This window comes from Papilio machaon, chromosome 3, assembly GCF_912999745.1.
Source record: "Papilio machaon chromosome 3, ilPapMach1.1, whole genome shotgun sequence".
Taxonomy (NCBI): domain Eukaryota; kingdom Metazoa; phylum Arthropoda; class Insecta; order Lepidoptera; family Papilionidae; genus Papilio; species Papilio machaon.
Window position 1 is genome coordinate 7,492,514 of NC_059988.1, and position 17,436 is coordinate 7,509,949.

Genomic DNA, 17,436 nt, shown 5'->3' on the forward strand with positions numbered 1-17,436 from the left:
TTCCTACGGAGTTAGGTGGGGTAGAAGCGGGAATTTTGATTTTTAGTACTGACGGCAACTTGAATATCGGCATTTTGTTAGAAACTTTTAAAAGTAAACTTATAAAATGTTTAACGGAAAGTTCATCAGATTGTAATTTAGATATAAATGACACAGACGTTCTTTTCGAAGCTTCACTTCAGAAATTATTTCTTGTGGAAATATTTGATGTTACTGAATTTTATGTAACCTTACAAAATTTAGAAAATATTTTACTCAAAAATTGTAATATATCTTTTGTTATTTTTGACACATTGACAGCTTTTTATTGGTCTGAACAAAATTATAAAATATGTAGTATGGATTTGTACATAAAATCTTTCTTGAAAGTAATAAAAAAAATAACAAAAGATTACAAAATCACTGTGTTATATACCAGACCTGAATATTTCCATTCAGCTAAAGAAGTAGAAAGTTTATCATTAGAAGAATTAAATTATAGAATACAAATTTCATATGTTAGTAATGCAACATATGAAGTAGTAGTAAGAACACATGACAAACAAGTAAAACGACATTTTAATGTTTGTAATGGATTTATTCAATGGCTCTAACCTTTTAATAGCCTTAATGTCAGCCACTTAACTGTATTATGTCACATTTAACTGTAATCCCAATAGCAATTAAATATGCAACAAAACTGCGCTATTTTATTTTTTTATAAATTTTTATCTATGTAATACATATTATAAAAAGTAAAGATTTTCATTGTTGTTATAAATTAACACAAAAACGACTGGACCGATTACAAAAATTATGTTGCAATTAGAAAGCTACTTTAGAAATACTAACATAGGCTACATTTATTATTAGATTTGTTTTTAAAGCTAGCTGTAGATAAATGGGATATGTGTAGGGTGTGCTTAAAGTTTGATAAGTGGTACCAGTCAATAAGTTAAAGGAAAACTTCTTAATATAATATTTGAATAACATGGTATAAAAATGAGTATTATTTATTTAAACAATTGAATCATGACAAATACAATCATGTTATATTGTGTACAAGAAATATTAGTAATTATCAAATTTGAATACTGAATGTCTATGATTTCCTAACAATAAAAAAACTTATTACAAATTAAATTGTAAAGGTGCGCATATCAGTCTTATTAGAATTACAAGATTTACATCATTAAGTATCCTAGATACATAAATGCTACAAAGCCATGACTAAAGAAATTCAGATTTTCCCATTTACTTATAGTGTGATAATATGAATAACCAGATTCTTGAACAGTAAATGAAGCTTCAAACATTACTCCTAAATAAGCAAGGTGCATAATTGTTATTACAGAAAAAAATGTATTCATTAAAACTGCTATAAAACTGTTTTTCTTATATCTATGTTCACATTGTTTTGCACATGGATTTGCTAAACAGCATACTTCCAATGCTGATGCAACTTTATATCTAAGATTATATTCTACATAAGAAAATGAACCTATGCTAAGAAGAACAGCAGATAGCTGAAAATTAAAGCCATGTAAAAGTGATGATATTGCATATGTTGTAAATATTGCAATAAATTGACCATAAGGCTGGCATGTTTTAAAAATGTAATTTTTCAACCACTGATGCATAGGTATGTTCCAGAATATAACAACCTGAACCAAAGACCTTGGTAACTCAATAAAAAATGGTTTAGTAACCTCTATATCCAAATGGCAATCATTTGTTAAACCAAAACCAGCACTTAACATTGAAACAATTGACATACTAGACACAAAATAATGAGACATGCGAAAAGCTTGGGCATCACGATAGGACATCAACCACAATGTTGTATCATCATCTATGTACCAAGGAATAATACAATTAGATAAAATTAAAAATAACATAGCCTGAGCAAGATTAATAATAATTAATTTGACCCACCTGCGAGATAAAAATTTTACATCGAGATATGAAGAGTATGTATGGAATTGTATCCATGGACCCAAAATACTGTTTGCTGGACAGAGTAAATATCCCCCAAACTCTACAGGATTCAACATCTCTTTGAACAAACCTCTGTCCAGTTCAATTGCCACAGATATAATTTTCATTGCTGCTATCATCTGAATACCTCTTATTTGTTGCCACATTTTTGGGTTCACAACAAACACTTCGCAGAGTACTATAAATAGTATTACCAATAATGTTATGATAAAACCTCTCCATTGTTTTGTTATTAACGTTAAAAAAGTAATCGCAAAATAAGCTCCAGTTATAAGACCTAAAGTCCATATTACAGCTGATCCAACATTGTAATAAAGAAGAAATGTGCCAATCAGCAAAGATAAACAATGGCGTCCATTATGTGGCAAAGATATACACTGAATAATTAAACGCAACGTTAGATTCGCAATTATTATATCCCTTGCAAATCGAAGACCTTCGTACAAAGTTGGTTCACCACATAATAGAAAGTAAGTCCAGGTATTCTCAATATAATCTTCTTCATCCATATTAACTGGCTTGGACCATTAGCATGTCTCTTTATACTTGATATCTAAAACATATAATTCGTTTTTAACTCTTTTAATCCGGGGAACAAATAAAAATGTCTTGTTTTTAATTGTCCTAAAATAATAAATACAAACATATATGCACTTTGTTCTTCGATTAGGTATGTTGAATGATTTTATGTTTGTGAATACAGCAAAACATTATCCTCGGCGTATTACATTTAATTTTCATATAGTTTATTTATCTTAGCAAGATTTTAAAATTTAAACTTGAAATATATAAGCGAAACAGAATAAATATATTTTGAATTAGACAGCAAAACATTACACTTACAGACTAAAAAGTCTAAGAATAAAAATCAAATGTCAGTTTGCTTTTATCATGGCACTCGGTTGTGCAGTCTGTGACCGTGTGATCTATGGTACGGTGTAATGTTGTCTTTATGCTGTACTGTGTTCTGAGAAATTAAATTTTTAATCGATAATTCATAATTATCAATAAATATTTTTAGTAGGTACATAAAGTATTACACATTTTTTTCAGAAACTTCTAAAATAACTGTTTATCTTACAGTTTGTTGTATTTTACTTACGTTTTTGACACTTCTCGGTAATAGCATTCCGCCATAGAATGCGAAAAAATCCAACTATTAGACAAAAGTGACAATTTTATGTAGCTAATGTGATTGTTATTTATGATTTGATAGTGTTTTAAGTTATTGACAGTATTCGAGATGGCTAGTCCATCGCCACAGAATAGCCCAATGCCGCCGCCGCAGGCACCCAGTCCAATGGGACCGCCGACTCAAAGCCCTGCGCCGCCGCAGTCACCGCACAGTCCTTATAATCCTCAACATATCAATGGACCACCCCCGTCGCATGCTCCGTCTCCAGGGCAGCCGCAATTAGCTAATCATATGCCTACCAATGCTCCACCACACACAATTGCTTCGAGTGCAAACGGAGCTCCAAGTGTACCGCAACAACATCCGAGCATGTCTCCGGTCGGACACCAACTTCCACCGCACATGGTTGGACCACACATACCTGGACCACCTGGTCATCCAGGGTCACATCCACCTGGCCCTAATGGTCATTCAAGTATTCCTTCACCTTCACAACATGCTGCTATTCCGGGACAGGGGCCAGGTTATATGCAACATCAACTAGGCCATATGCCTCCTGGTCAGGTATGTAACTTTGTAACTATACCATCATACAATTTTAATTGAGTTGTTGAGAAGAAACCAATTAGAAGTACTTTATTCTTGTCCAAAAGTGTCTACTACCAATTTTGATGTAAACTACCTAAATAGCCATAATACAAAATTAATTAACAAGATTATTAATTCAGGAATGTAATGAAGATTATACAAATTACATATTTTTTTACTTGAATTATTAATTTATAACTGTTATTAAATAAGGGTCCATAAATATCCCTGGCCATTGTTAATGTTTCATTTAAAATAGTACTTAATTGTTGAGTGAGTGAATTGACATCTTGTAATTTAGGTAGAACTTTATCTCCATGCTTTAAATAAACTGTATACACAATTGGTATGTTCAGCATCTTTTTTACCCAATCTGCCACATTTCCCGATGAATTATCTGTAATGGTAAAATTTAAAAATTTCAACAATAATCAAAAAAGATAATAACTTAATAATTTTTGTTGTTAACATTTATACATAGTTGGGTTGTATGAAAATATACAAATAACTATATTTATAGAAAACAAATGAAATTGTTTTCTTCGAATTATACTTACAAATGTACTTTTCAGTTTTTCCGACATAATATGTAATATTGTATTTTTCTTTCATTGTATCACTTGCCAATGTGATTAATTCCATCTAAAACAAGTAATACAATACAACTATTATGGTTATTTTAAATTTTAATTATGAATAAGTTTATTACTTTCGAGTTAAAACATTTGGACCCATCCAACATAGAAGCATTCTATTATTCTAAGAGATCTAATGTTAAGAGATGTAATTTATTTCATAGGATGGGTGGATTTCTTTAATTGATTTGGGTGATAATTTGTCCTTTATATCAAAACTAGCTTTTACCCGCGACTTTGTCCGCGCGGAATAAAAAAAATGCACACATGTTAAAAAAGTTACTATATCCGTCTCCTTGTTCTAAACTACCTCCCCATCAGTTCATCAATTTTCAGCTAAATCAGTTCGACCGATCTTGAGTTATAAATAGTGTAACTAACACGACTTTCTTTTATATATATAGATGGGTGTGTTATGGTTAAACTACAATAAATCCATATACATTGTGATAATTTAACATAAGACAACTTACTAAAATATCATGATTCACTGACACTGCTTCATTACCAAATGGAATTGTTATTAATCTATTGAAACCTTTAACATTAATAAATGCCATCAAATCTAGAGCCAAATTGTTCAAAGCAAAAGACAGAGAAAATGTTTCTTCTTCTGATAGAGGAAATTGTCCAATATAGACAGCATTACACTCTTGATCAATTACTGAAATGTGAAAAATTAATAAATATAGATCCTTACATGGCTTATGTTCCATGAATTAAAGTCATAGTAATATGAAAATTCCTACTGGATTTCAAATAAATCCAATTCATATATTTTGGTATTTTATCTCTTTCTATCAAAATGATTCATTATGTTTTATATACTTTTAATGAAAGAAGATGTGAAATTTATATAATTTATAGTAAAAAAAAAAATACAGTCAAATTGATAACCTCCTTCTTTTTTAAATTGGCTAAAAACAAGGATATTGTTATAAAATTACACTTCATACCATTATATGATGACTTAGCAAAATGCCAATTTCTATTTAAGTTGACACCTTCAGCTGTATTGTTATATAAACAATCTATTTTTGGAATAAATACTTTTTTATTTTTCGCCCAAAATCTTCTCTAAAAAGTATCATCTATAGTTAATATCATAGCCTTTGTAGTTATATAATAAAATTTATTTAATAAAAAAACGAACCACATTTCTACTGAAAACATATCCATCTGGGTTCATGAATGGAAGAAAATAAAAGTCATAATAATCTGTTAGTACTTTTAAACTTTTTTTCTCCAATAACTCTTTGATTAAATTGAGAATGATAGCTGGTGTGACCCAGTCTCTAGCAATTTCTCCACCCATTATAAATACTGCAACTTTCTTCTTCTCCGAAGACAGTTTCAATATAAAAACATCTCTTTTTTCAAATGTTTTGGCTATTACAATTTTTTTAAGTTCTTTATGCTTTGTCACATGTTCATTGACCCATGTGGTCACAGCATTCCAATTCCAGAATTCTTTATCTTCTTCAGTATTTTGAAATCTGTAAACATAATAATTTTGTTTTGTAAAACATAGATAGAATTTCAATTAAAGTATTACAATTCCATACACATGTTCCTCAGGAAATTTGGAAAATTGTATATTATTTCTTATTAGCAGTCTTTCGAATGTTTTTGTTCTGGAACCTTCAACTATTATATCCATGGGTATGATAGCTTCATTGGTCACACCATTCATAAAATAAAAATAATGACTTTTAAAATGAATTTCATAAAGAATAGATCTTTCAAGTGAATTAAATGCAGTCACTTTATAAAGAGTATAATCAGCAACTATTATGTGCGGCAGTAAAATAAACAAATTTAATATTTTCTCCATATTTTCATGTAACAAAATCACTGTGGCTAGGATTTTTAAGTCAAAGCTTTAAGTTTTTTATTAAATTGACATATGTAATTACTTTTAAAATCTATTATTATTTATTCACATTGAGAATTATTTTTTTTACAGGGACCGCCGGCGATAAGTATGCCTGGAGGTCCACCTCCGCCAGGTAATGGATTGCAAGGTCCACCCGGCGTACCGCTACCACTGGGTGGGCCTCCGCCGCACGGCGTACATCCTTCAGGGCTCCCACCGATGCCGCCACATCACGTGATGCTGCAATCTGGCGGACCTCACTCTGGAGGCTACGCCCACGCCCCTTCGCCGGGCTCCAGTGCGCCTGCCAACACGCCCCCTGTGTCGCAGCCTTCTTCCGGGACGCCAATACAGCATCCGCCTTCAGCGCAAACGCCCCCTCACGGTCAAGCACCACCGCCTTCTACGTCGTCCGCGAACGGCGCTCCGCCCTCATCCTCCCCCATGCAGGGCTCTCTCCCGGCTCCCGGGCCCGATAACCTACATGCTCTACAAAAAGCAATCGACTCAATGGAGGAAAAAGGTTTACAGGAAGATCCACGCTACTCCCAACTCCTAGCCATTCGTGCGCGAACAAATCCGCAAGATCCGAATAAAGGCCTTTTTTCGAATACTCAACTTAGCCAGTTAAAGTAAGTGAATTATTTGTCTTCACAATAATGTTTCTAGGAATATTCAACTCTACTAATTGTGAAAAATTCTTAATGATAACTATACTTTTTGAACTCTTAATAGTTAAGCAAAAATTTACCTTAAATAATGAAATTAAAGAAACTTACTGTATAAAAGAGTATAGTAAATATGTAAATATTGTAACTATGACAGAGCGCAGATCGCGGCGTACCGCAACCTGGCGCGAAACCAGCCGATCACGCAGCAGATCGCGCTGATGGCGGCTGGCAAGCGCGCGGGCGAGGCACCGCCCGAGTGTCCCACACCGCCCGCGCAGCCGCCCTCGCCGTACGCGCAGGCGCAGCCACAGCCCGGCAAGGCGGCCGGCGGCGGCGGCGCCCCTCCCACACCGCTGCCCATGACCGGCCAGATGGCCCCGCCCACGCAGCCCACACCGCCCCTAGTTAATCCGGTATACCATGTACCAATCAATATTGTTGTCTCACATACATTCAAATTCTATATTTTTTTAGATGTTTCTAAAAATATCAATAAAAATTGCTCATTTTTCTCACGTGAACCTTTCCTGACGTTTTTCTAGTACCTACTTTTTTGCTAAATTTAATCTTGCATGTATATTTATGCAGCCGGTAGGCGGAGCGCCCCCAGTGCGTGGCGCTGCCCCAGTGCGCCCACAAGGACCGGCGGCCCCCGGACAGCCTACACAGCAACAGGTAATATTTTAAAATAATAAAACTGCTATTGCATGGAAATAAAATTAATTAACGCCCAGGATTTAAATATTTAATCAAATTAAAGTTATTTAACACAAATATATAAGTGAACATAGTCAAATATCTATATTAGTAGAATATTTCCAGCCCGGCGTTCCCACACCAGGTGCAAAGCAGAATCGCATCACCAGTATTCCCAAACCAGTGGGCATCGATCCTATTCAAATTTTAAATGAAAGGGAAAATAGGTAAGTTTGAAATTTTTAATAAATTTTTCTTAATAAAGTAAGAAATTTACTTTACCTAACTTGCAATTTAATATTCAGATGTTCGATTTCTGGCCTCATTCGACCGATACAAACATTTTTTATGATTAAACTATAGGTTACGAGTTCTTTTAACCTTCATTATTACTTATGTATTGTATTTGTAGGATCGCAGCCCGTATCGCTCATCGTATCGACGTACTGTCCAACCTGCCCGCCAACATGGCTGATGACTTGCGACTGCAGGCTCAGATCGAGTTGCGAGCTCTTCGCGTTCTCAACTTTCAAAAGCAATTACGTGCTGAGGTTTGTTTATAATTAAAAAAAAGTACTAGAACACATGCAAATTTCGTTAAACGCGTAGATTTCCTTTATTATATGAATAATGCAATTTTTTTTAATAATTTAATTTTATATTGTAACTGTACCAAGAGATATTAATTAAAGAAAGTTATCAGATCCTCAGCCAAGTCCGTCGCGACACTACGTTAGAGACGGCAGTGAACATAAAGGCGTACAAGCGCACGAAGCGTCAGGGGCTGCGCGAGGCGCGCGCCACAGAGAAGCTGGAGAAGCAGCAGAAGCTCGAGGCGGAGAGGAAGCGCAGGCAGAAGCATCAGGAGTTCCTGCAGACTGTGTTGCAACATGGTATGTTAATGTAATCACCATAATAAGCATTTCATAAATATAATTTACTAGCTGTCGCCCGCGACTGTGTCCGCGTAGAATTAAAAAAAAAATGCAATAAGTAGCCTATGTGTTCTTCCAGATTATGTTTTATATCTGTGCCAAATTTTAACAAGATCTGTTGAGCTGCTCCGGAGATACCTTCAAACAAACATCCATCCATCTAAATATTCGCATTTATAATATTAGTAAGTTAAATAAAAGTTATATTATTTTAGAGCTACTAGATAATTGTGTAAGGAATGTATGAAACACTTTGAGCTCCAGATAATATAAATTTTATTATATGTGTTAGAAAGAAGCGTTATTACAAAAAAATCTGTGCATAACACAAAATATGTAATTCTCACCAAAACGTGGCTCATTTTAACACTTTGTTTAACATGTATATGAATTCCAGCTAAGGACTTCAAGGAGTATCACCGCAACAACGTCGCGAAGCTGGCTCGTATGAATAAGGCGATAATGAACTACCACGCCAACGCCGAGCGCGAGCAGAAGAAGGAGCAGGAGAGAATTGAGAAGGAGCGTATGAGACGGTACAGTATTTACTACCACTACTACTAACATTTGGAGGCCTAATTTTTGTCCTCTTTGGAGGTGGATTTAATGGAGGAGGAGATGCATAGGAAGGTTAAATATTCACTTTTTGGGCGTCTCCTCCTTCGTCGATTGAAGGTAGGCAGCGCATCTGCAATTGCGAATGTCTATGGGCAGCGGTCGCTTCGCCATTTCGGCGAATTCATGTGGCCACTCGCTCGTTTGCTACCTTGTAATATAAAAAACACTACGTTGTTTAAAATGAAAATTTCGTACCTGGAGATAGTTCTTAGCATTGTTAATGTGTTTTCAATTTGTTATTGTAAATTAATATTAACGACGGATTAAAATAAATAAACAGCAAAATAAGAGAAAGTAACATATTATAACAAACTAGAGGTTCTGGCGTTCAAAGCTTTTAAATATTTTGTGTGAATAATTTTCAAAAAATTAAAATAAAAAAACATATCTTAACAATTATATTTCATCTTTTTGAAGTGCTTGGTTCCTAATCACAAAAAAAGTTTACTTTAATCGATGTAAAATATGTTTATAGCCTAATGGCAGAGGATGAAGAAGGATATCGTAAACTTATCGATCAAAAGAAAGACAAACGGCTGGCATTCCTGCTGTCTCAGACGGACGAGTACATCGCGAGCCTCACGGAGATGGTCAAGCAACACAAGCAGGAGCAGCGCAAGAAGCAGCAAGAAGAAGAAAGAAGGAAGAGGGTAATTGAACTTATTTCTTCGATGTTATTGGCGTTATAAGCTTTTTAAATAACTGAATATTTGTAAATGAAATGTTTATTTTGTTGTATATAGAAGTCGAGAAAGAAGAAGTTGCTGGAGGGCGGAGAGATAGACGCGTTGGATGACAGCTCGCAGACCTCAGATACGCGCGTCAGTGTCGTCGACCCAAAGACCGGGGAGGTGAGAATATTGCTTTTGGAAATTCTATCCATCTTAATCAATCGAATCACAAAACTTTTTTACCTCTTTATTTAGATATTGAAAGGTGAAGAAGCGCCATTGCTTTCACAACTCAAGGATTGGATAGATGCACACCCTGGCTGGGAGGTGATGTCGGACTCCGAAGACTCTGGAGACGACAGCCAGGATGATGGTATTTTTCTTGAGATGCATATAAATTACACTTGTTAAAAATTATTTACTAATGTAAATTTTATTATGTATGTACAGAAAAGAAAGGAAGGAAAGATAAACATAAGGACGAGAAGAGTGATAAAGAGAAGACTGACGAAGAGAAAGCACGTGATATGATAAAGAAGGCGAAGGTTGAGGATGACGAGTATAAGACAGAAGAACAAACATATTACAGGTAATATTTGCTTACCTTCGTCTGAATTAATTTTGTTCTAACTTCTAAACAATCATTTCACAAGGAAATGTAAATCTTATTTGTTTTTTTTTTCTTTTCAGCATTGCTCATACAGTTCATGAATCTGTAACAGAACAAGCCAGTATATTAGTCAACGGAAAATTGAAGGAATACCAGATAAAGGTAAATTAAATGTTTTACTTATTTACACCATAAAAAAACTCTACTTTTACAGATGTCTTTAAAATTTCATAAGTTTAATAAGAAAAATGTGCAACATTGAAAATATTGTTTCTTTTCAACAGGGACTGGAATGGCTAGTTTCTCTTTTCAATAACAATCTAAACGGTATCCTGGCTGATGAGATGGGTCTCGGCAAGACTATACAAACAATCGCCTTGGTCACCTATCTGATGGAGAAAAAGAAAGTCAACGGTCCCTTCCTTATTATAGTACCACTCAGGTATTGTATCACAAATAACATTAGTATTAGAATTTAAGAGACGACAATATATGTTAATAATGTTTTTTTATCAGCACGCTGTCCAATTGGGTGCTGGAGTTTGAGAAATGGGCGCCGACGGTGACTGTGGTGTCATACAAGGGCTCACCGCAATCACGACGACTCGTACAGACACAGATGCGATCCACAAAATTCAACGTACTCCTCACTACATATGAGTATGTCATTAAGGACAAGGCGGTGCTTGCTAAGGTACGATTTTGTTAATGTCAATATTAAAAACACTGCCATTTTATAATCAGACAAACTAGCTGTCGCCCGCGACTCCATCCGCGCGGAATTAATAAAAAACTCAATAAGTCTATGTGTTCTTCCAGACTATGTTCTACATCTGTGCCAAATTTCATCAAGATCCGTTAAGCCATTCCGGAGATACCTTCAAACATCCATCCATCTAAACATTCGCATCTATATCTATACATATAAAAGAAAGTCGTGTTAGTTACACTATTTATAACTCAAGAACGGCTGAATCGATTTGACTGAAAATTGGTGAGCAGGTAGCTTAGAACCAGGAATAGGACATAGGATAATTTTTACCCCGTTTTCTATTTTTTATTCCGCGCGGACGGAGTCGCGGGTAAAAGCTAGTTTATAATATTAGTAAGATTGTCAAAAAGTAAATTTAAAACGTGTAGTGAAACAAATGACCAATGGGATGAAAAAAGATTCTAAATCTAAATCTAGCCAAGAATCCACCAAATACGTATCGCAGTTGACTCTTTCACAATATAAGATTCTTCATAATGAAAAATACATCTATTTACAGTGATAAATACTGAAACAAACATAGTTAATTTATTGTCTTCGGTGCAGGTGCAATGGAAGTATATGATAATAGACGAGGGTCACCGCATGAAGAACCACCACTGTAAGCTGACGCAGGTGCTGAACACACACTACATCGCACCACACCGGCTGCTGCTCACCGGCACACCGCTGCAGAACAAGCTGCCAGAGCTCTGGGCGCTCCTCAACTTCCTGCTGCCTTCCATATTTAAGAGCTGCTCAACATTTGAGCAGTGGTTCAATGCACCATTTGCCACCACCGGTGAAAAAGTACGATAAATATTTAGATTTTTATAAGATTTCTGCCTTCCTTGAACCTATTTGCCATTGATGACTGTTTTTATTACGTTTTTTGGGCAAATTAATATGTTAAGTTTGATGTAATTATTATTATCGTAGGTGGAATTGAACGAAGAAGAAACAATTTTGATTATCCGTCGTCTGCACAAAGTGTTGCGTCCATTCTTGTTGCGACGTCTGAAAAAGGAGGTGGAGAGCCAGCTGCCCGACAAGGTGGAATATATTATCAAGTGTGAAATGAGTGCACTGCAACGGGTATTATACAAGTATGTACTATTCTAAATTGATTTTTTTCCACATTAAAAGTGTAAGAAGTGTTACTTTGCTTATGACTCGTAAGATGGAAAGGTACAATTTTTCAAAAAAAGCAATATAACAAATTGTTCTTGTAGCGGCGTGTGTGTAGCTACATATGGTTTGGAAAAAAACTAAAGGTGTTGAGGCGTTTGAGGATTTGGAACTTTGAAATCAAACCAACGTATCGTCTTCCGTATTTGAAATGTATTCTGGTTTTTGATACAATGATCTAGGATAGCGGGGTGGGGATAATTAGCCAATAGGCGACACGTACGTATATTGGTTTCGCACTTTGATTGGATATCACGATGTCACAGGAAACTAGCACTTAAGTCCTAAACAGTTCTATATACTTTATAAATTAAAATGTATGTTTGTTTTTTGGAAAAAATAGTATGAAAATTAAATTTTACTACAATTTAAGCCAATTTTTTGTCAAATTTCAACTTTCGTGTTATGTTGATAGACACATGCAGTCAAAGGGTGTGCTGCTGACTGACGGGTCAGAGAAGGGCAACAAGGGTAAAGGCGGGGCGAAGGCGCTGATGAACACGATCGTGCAGCTGCGCAAGTTGTGTAATCACCCCTTCATGTTCCCCCACATCGAGGAGAAGTTCTGTGACCACCTCGGTACTGGCAGCTCTGTGCTCACCGGGTAAACTTTACACATACTTATCTAACTTTAAAAGTAATAACTTTTATAAAATACTTTATTATTAAAAATATGTTTTGGTATAGTAGTTATTTAGAAAGACGCAAAGTTTGTGAAATCGTACACCTGAAAAAAAGTACAGTTTCTGTGGGATAATTTTATTTTTACATATAAGGATCAGTTTTTTTTTAACTTCAAACGGACGAAGTCGCGGGCAATAGATAGTTTGCACAAAAGTGAAAAGTTAAGTAAAGTTATTTTTTCGTCCAGGCCTGACTTGTACCGGGTGTCGGGCAAGTTTGAGCTGCTGGACCGTATTCTGCCGAAACTGAAGAGGACGGGGCATCGAGTGCTGGTATTCTGTCAGATGACGCAGTGCATGACCATCATTGAGGACTTCCTCTCGTGGAGAGGCTTCCAGTACTTGAGGTAAAATGCATAACTATCATTATTCTTCAAACAAGTCATTTGCTTAATAAAAATCCTTACAAATTTGTTTCATTCCCTCAAACCTTACAAGCAAATTATTTTATTCCGTTTATCAACAAAAGCTCTTGCTTTTCAAAGGCTTCATCCCTAGAGTTATTTGTTTTCTTCATAATTGTGACTTCAAAGAACACGCTTTATATAACGAATAAGAAAAAAAAACGACATGTTCAAGTGACAATGTTATGTACATATGAATTTTCGTGTGTCGTAGATTGGACGGTATGACAAAGGCGGAGGATCGCGGCGAGCTGCTGAAGAAGTTCAACGACGCCAACTCTGAATACTTCATCTTCCTGCTGTCGACGCGAGCTGGAGGCCTCGGTCTCAACCTGCAGAGTGCGGACACCGTCATCATATTCGACTCCGACTGGAATCCACATCAGGTATGCACTCCTTCCCCTTTCACCTTGTCGGAGGACTACATGAAGGGTGAGGGAACTACTTCTATTATAAGTATTATAGAATGCAGTTGGCAAGTATCGCAGAAGAAAACTCTGGTTTCATTATATAACAAAGGTTGCTTGCTGTTTGAAACACTGCATTGGATTTTTTTTTACTATTAACCGTGGGTTTCTGTGACCAAAATCTCCATTTAAAATATATTTTTATCTCTGTTTTGTCATAGATAATTACAAGGATGATATGTTTTATACAGAGACTAGCTTTTACACGCGACTCCGTCCGCGCGGAATAAAAAAAATGCACACAAGATAAAAAAAGTTCCTATGTCAGTCTGCTAGTTCTAAGCTACCTCCCCATCAATTTTCAGCTAAATCAGTTCGACCGTTCTTGAGTTATAAATAGTGTAACTAACACGACTTTCTTTTATATATATAGATTTTGGTCTCAGAAACCAAAGGTTAAAGGTTTTAAGGTTATTCTGAACAAACTAATGCAGTAAAATATCTGTTGTAGGATCTCCAAGCGCAAGATCGTGCACATCGTATTGGTCAACGTAACGAAGTACGCGTGCTGCGGCTCATGATTGTTAACTCTGTGGAAGAGAGAATCCTCGCAGCAGCCAGGTATGTAGACATTATAATACACTTGAAGAAAATATTTAGTCACAATTTCTTGAACTATTATGAAAACTACAGTACTAATATGTCCAGCTCACGCTTTCGAATCAACGAAAATCTTTTCTGTACATTTAATTGTATTGTAGGTTAAATAAAATATTAATTTCAGATACAAATTGAACATGGACGAGAAGGTGATCCAAGCGGGAATGTTCGACCAGAAGTCGACAGGCTCTGAGAGGCAGCAGTTCCTGCAGAGCATCCTGCATCAGGACGGTGACGATGAAGAGGTTATCTCCCTAACTTTAATATGATTATTCTAATGTTATTTAATAAGTCACTCACAAATTACTACATTTATATATTTTTATATGTTTTAAATGTCAAGAAAGTCCTTTTTATCTATAAAAATCAGTTTGGTGATAACACAAAATTCAACCGTAATATTAATGCTTCAAAGGTCTAATTCGCGAATTGTGTATTTTAGGAGGAAAACGAAGTGCCAGACGATGATCTGATAAACGAGATGATAGCGCGGTCGGAAGAGGAGCTGGAGATCTTCAAGCAGATCGACATCGAGCGCAAGAAGACAGAGTCACAGTCGCGCCTCATCGAGGAGTCCGAGTTGCCCGACTGGCTCGTCAAGGAGGACGATGAGGTCGTTTGTAACAAGGTAAGAGTATCCGTGAGTTTCCACCACAGAAACATCTGCACAAAAACAGAGATAAACAAGAGACTATATGACAATTAAAAAAAAAAAACCAAACGAAACTATTAATTACTATTATCTTTTAATTTCAATTATTTGATAACTTACCTGTGGCCACCCTAAGTGTAGATTTAGTATTAGAAATTTACCCTAAGCGTCTTCCTTAGTGATCAATTAACGTCTCTTAGTGCAAGTTATGCCATTCACATTATTATTTTTGTAATTAATAGCAACATTGTTGAATAGGGTCAAGGGTGGAACTACTTGGATGAGGACGAGACCCTGGGGCGCGGATCTCGGCAACGTAAAGAAGTCGACTACACGGATTCTCTGACAGAGAAGGAGTGGCTTAAGGCCATTGACGAGGAGTTCGAAGAGGAGGAGGAGGAGGACGATGATGATGAAGTACTGGACAAGAGACGCAAGAAAGGCCGCAAGCGACGGTATGTAGTCTCACTGCCGCTTAGTGTTGATTTCTATTTAAATAAAATGTAATTTAAGTTATTGACAAAGGCTAGAAATTTTACTTTATTTTCAGACGTCAAGACGATTCTGATGAAGAGGAAGCGCCATGTTCATCGAAGAAAAAGAGTAAAACAGAAATTAATCAAACTAAGAAGCGTCTCAAGAGCATTATGAAGAAAGTCATTGATTTCACTGATGAGTAAGTTTTTTTTTTTGGAAAATAATTATAAACATTGCAAAATGTGAAATTAAATTTATATTTTATTTATACAGCGCCGGTCGAGTACTGTCGGAGCCATTCATGAAACTTCCTTCGCGACGAGAACTACCAGACTATTACGACGTTATAAAGAAACCCTTGGACATCAAGAAGATAATGAACAGAATTGAAGATGGCAAGGCAAGTATTTGTATAGTATTTAATTTTATATCTTGTCATTTGAAATCCTTTTTACAAACATAGAACTTTACTTTTATAAACATACACACATCCCAACAAGCATCCATACATAAACACACATTTGCTTGCACATACAATTAATTAAGACTTTTAATTGTAAATAATTTTAATTTTATTCTTTTTCTAAGTCTTAAGTTAGATAATCGTGCAATTAGGCATTTAACTACATTTTATAATGTTACTATTCTGTTATTTAAACTGTACCACTAAGGCAAAAGAGTCCTGGCTCCTGGAGTCATATGGGTCTAGAACCTAGTTTAGGAACCAGGCGTATTATCACTATGTTTATTACCATACTTTTGTTGCCTAAATAAACTATTTTAATTATTTATTATTATTACTTGCATAATTATACATCAGTATGACGTAAATAAATATTAATATAATTTATTGATTCTATTAATAATTCTACTCTTTATTCACAGTACTCTGACATAACTGACTTGGAGCGTGATTTCTTCACTCTATGTGCTAACGCCCAAACGTACAACGAGGAGGCGTCCCTCATCTACGAGGACTCGGTGCGCCTCCGCAACGTGTTCATTGAGTTCCGCCGCCGGTACGACGCCGCACAGAACTCAGACGACTCGGATGACAATGATAAAGGTTAGATGGTTAATAAAAGTAAATACTTTAGAACTTTAGAATAAATATTCTGAATTTCTATCCAAACCTAATGTTAAAAAGAAAAACTGCAATTTACAAAAATTTCTAAAATACATTTCACGTAACTAAAACATTAGCTTCCCTTATTTTATATGACTCCACTTTTCACAAAACAAAAAGTCAAATATCAACATGGGTGCTGTGTACAGAGTGACCTGACCTCTATTTACTTAATTTAGACTTACTATCAAAACGAAGATTAAATAGAATTATTTTTATTCATTGTTTAATTTATCCATTCTAATGTCACTCTTCTCGTAGATGAGGACGATTCAGATGGGGAATCAAATCGCTCAGTAAAAATGAAAATAAAACTGAAGGGTAAAAGCAAAAATACACCGACAAGAAAACGCAAACAGCGCAAGTATATCTCCGATGACGAGGATTATGAAGAGGATTAGTTTATTATATTTAGTTTTAATGACTTTGCATATAAGCTGACATATATTGGAATTTTAAATGACTTTGAATCTTTATTATGTAAGTTATTCTTTTTATTAATAGTAAAATGTACTAAAAGTATTTGTGATTTGCATGTTTATCAAGAACTTCTTAATTTAAAACGTGACATGAAAGATTTCATTATTCGTAATTTAAATTAATCTTTTTATATGGTAACCCAGAATATTTTAATGTTTAGGTTAAATATGTTTACACTGTAGTTATTAAATAAGTA

At 35.3% G+C, this 17,436-nt stretch overlaps 2 protein-coding genes across 2 annotated transcripts; one reads left to right on the top strand and one right to left on the bottom strand.

Annotated features, from left to right (window-relative positions):
* Window positions 1-1,123: 1,123 nt before the first annotated feature.
* LOC106719603 (protein-serine O-palmitoleoyltransferase porcupine) lies at window positions 1,124-2,763 on the bottom strand. Its single transcript, XM_014513975.2, has 2 exons — window positions 2,622-2,763; window positions 1,124-2,530 (listed from the first exon to the last, which is right to left on the bottom strand). Exon 2 carries the CDS (start codon window positions 2,484-2,486, stop codon window positions 1,164-1,166), a length of 1,323 nt encoding a protein of 440 aa, XP_014369461.2. The 5' UTR covers window positions 2,487-2,530; window positions 2,622-2,763; the 3' UTR covers window positions 1,124-1,163.
* Window positions 2,764-3,013: 250 nt separating this feature from the next.
* Window positions 3,014-17,338, top strand: LOC106719564 (ATP-dependent helicase brm). The gene is made up of 28 exons (XM_045686008.1): window positions 3,014-3,676; window positions 6,302-6,843; window positions 7,037-7,295; window positions 7,471-7,557; window positions 7,705-7,805; window positions 7,991-8,129; window positions 8,282-8,471; window positions 8,911-9,049; window positions 9,607-9,781; window positions 9,875-9,982; window positions 10,058-10,175; window positions 10,253-10,391; window positions 10,493-10,574; window positions 10,697-10,854; window positions 10,929-11,106; window positions 11,731-11,973; window positions 12,103-12,269; window positions 12,767-12,955; window positions 13,223-13,381; window positions 13,653-13,824; window positions 14,357-14,466; window positions 14,630-14,750; window positions 14,948-15,133; window positions 15,416-15,612; window positions 15,708-15,833; window positions 15,908-16,034; window positions 16,520-16,700; window positions 17,022-17,338. The coding sequence occupies exons 1-28, from the start codon at window positions 3,221-3,223 to the stop codon at window positions 17,159-17,161; spliced, it is 4,989 nt and encodes a 1,662-aa protein (XP_045541964.1). The 5' UTR covers window positions 3,014-3,220; the 3' UTR covers window positions 17,162-17,338.
* The last annotated feature ends 98 nt before the right edge of the window (window positions 17,339-17,436 follow it).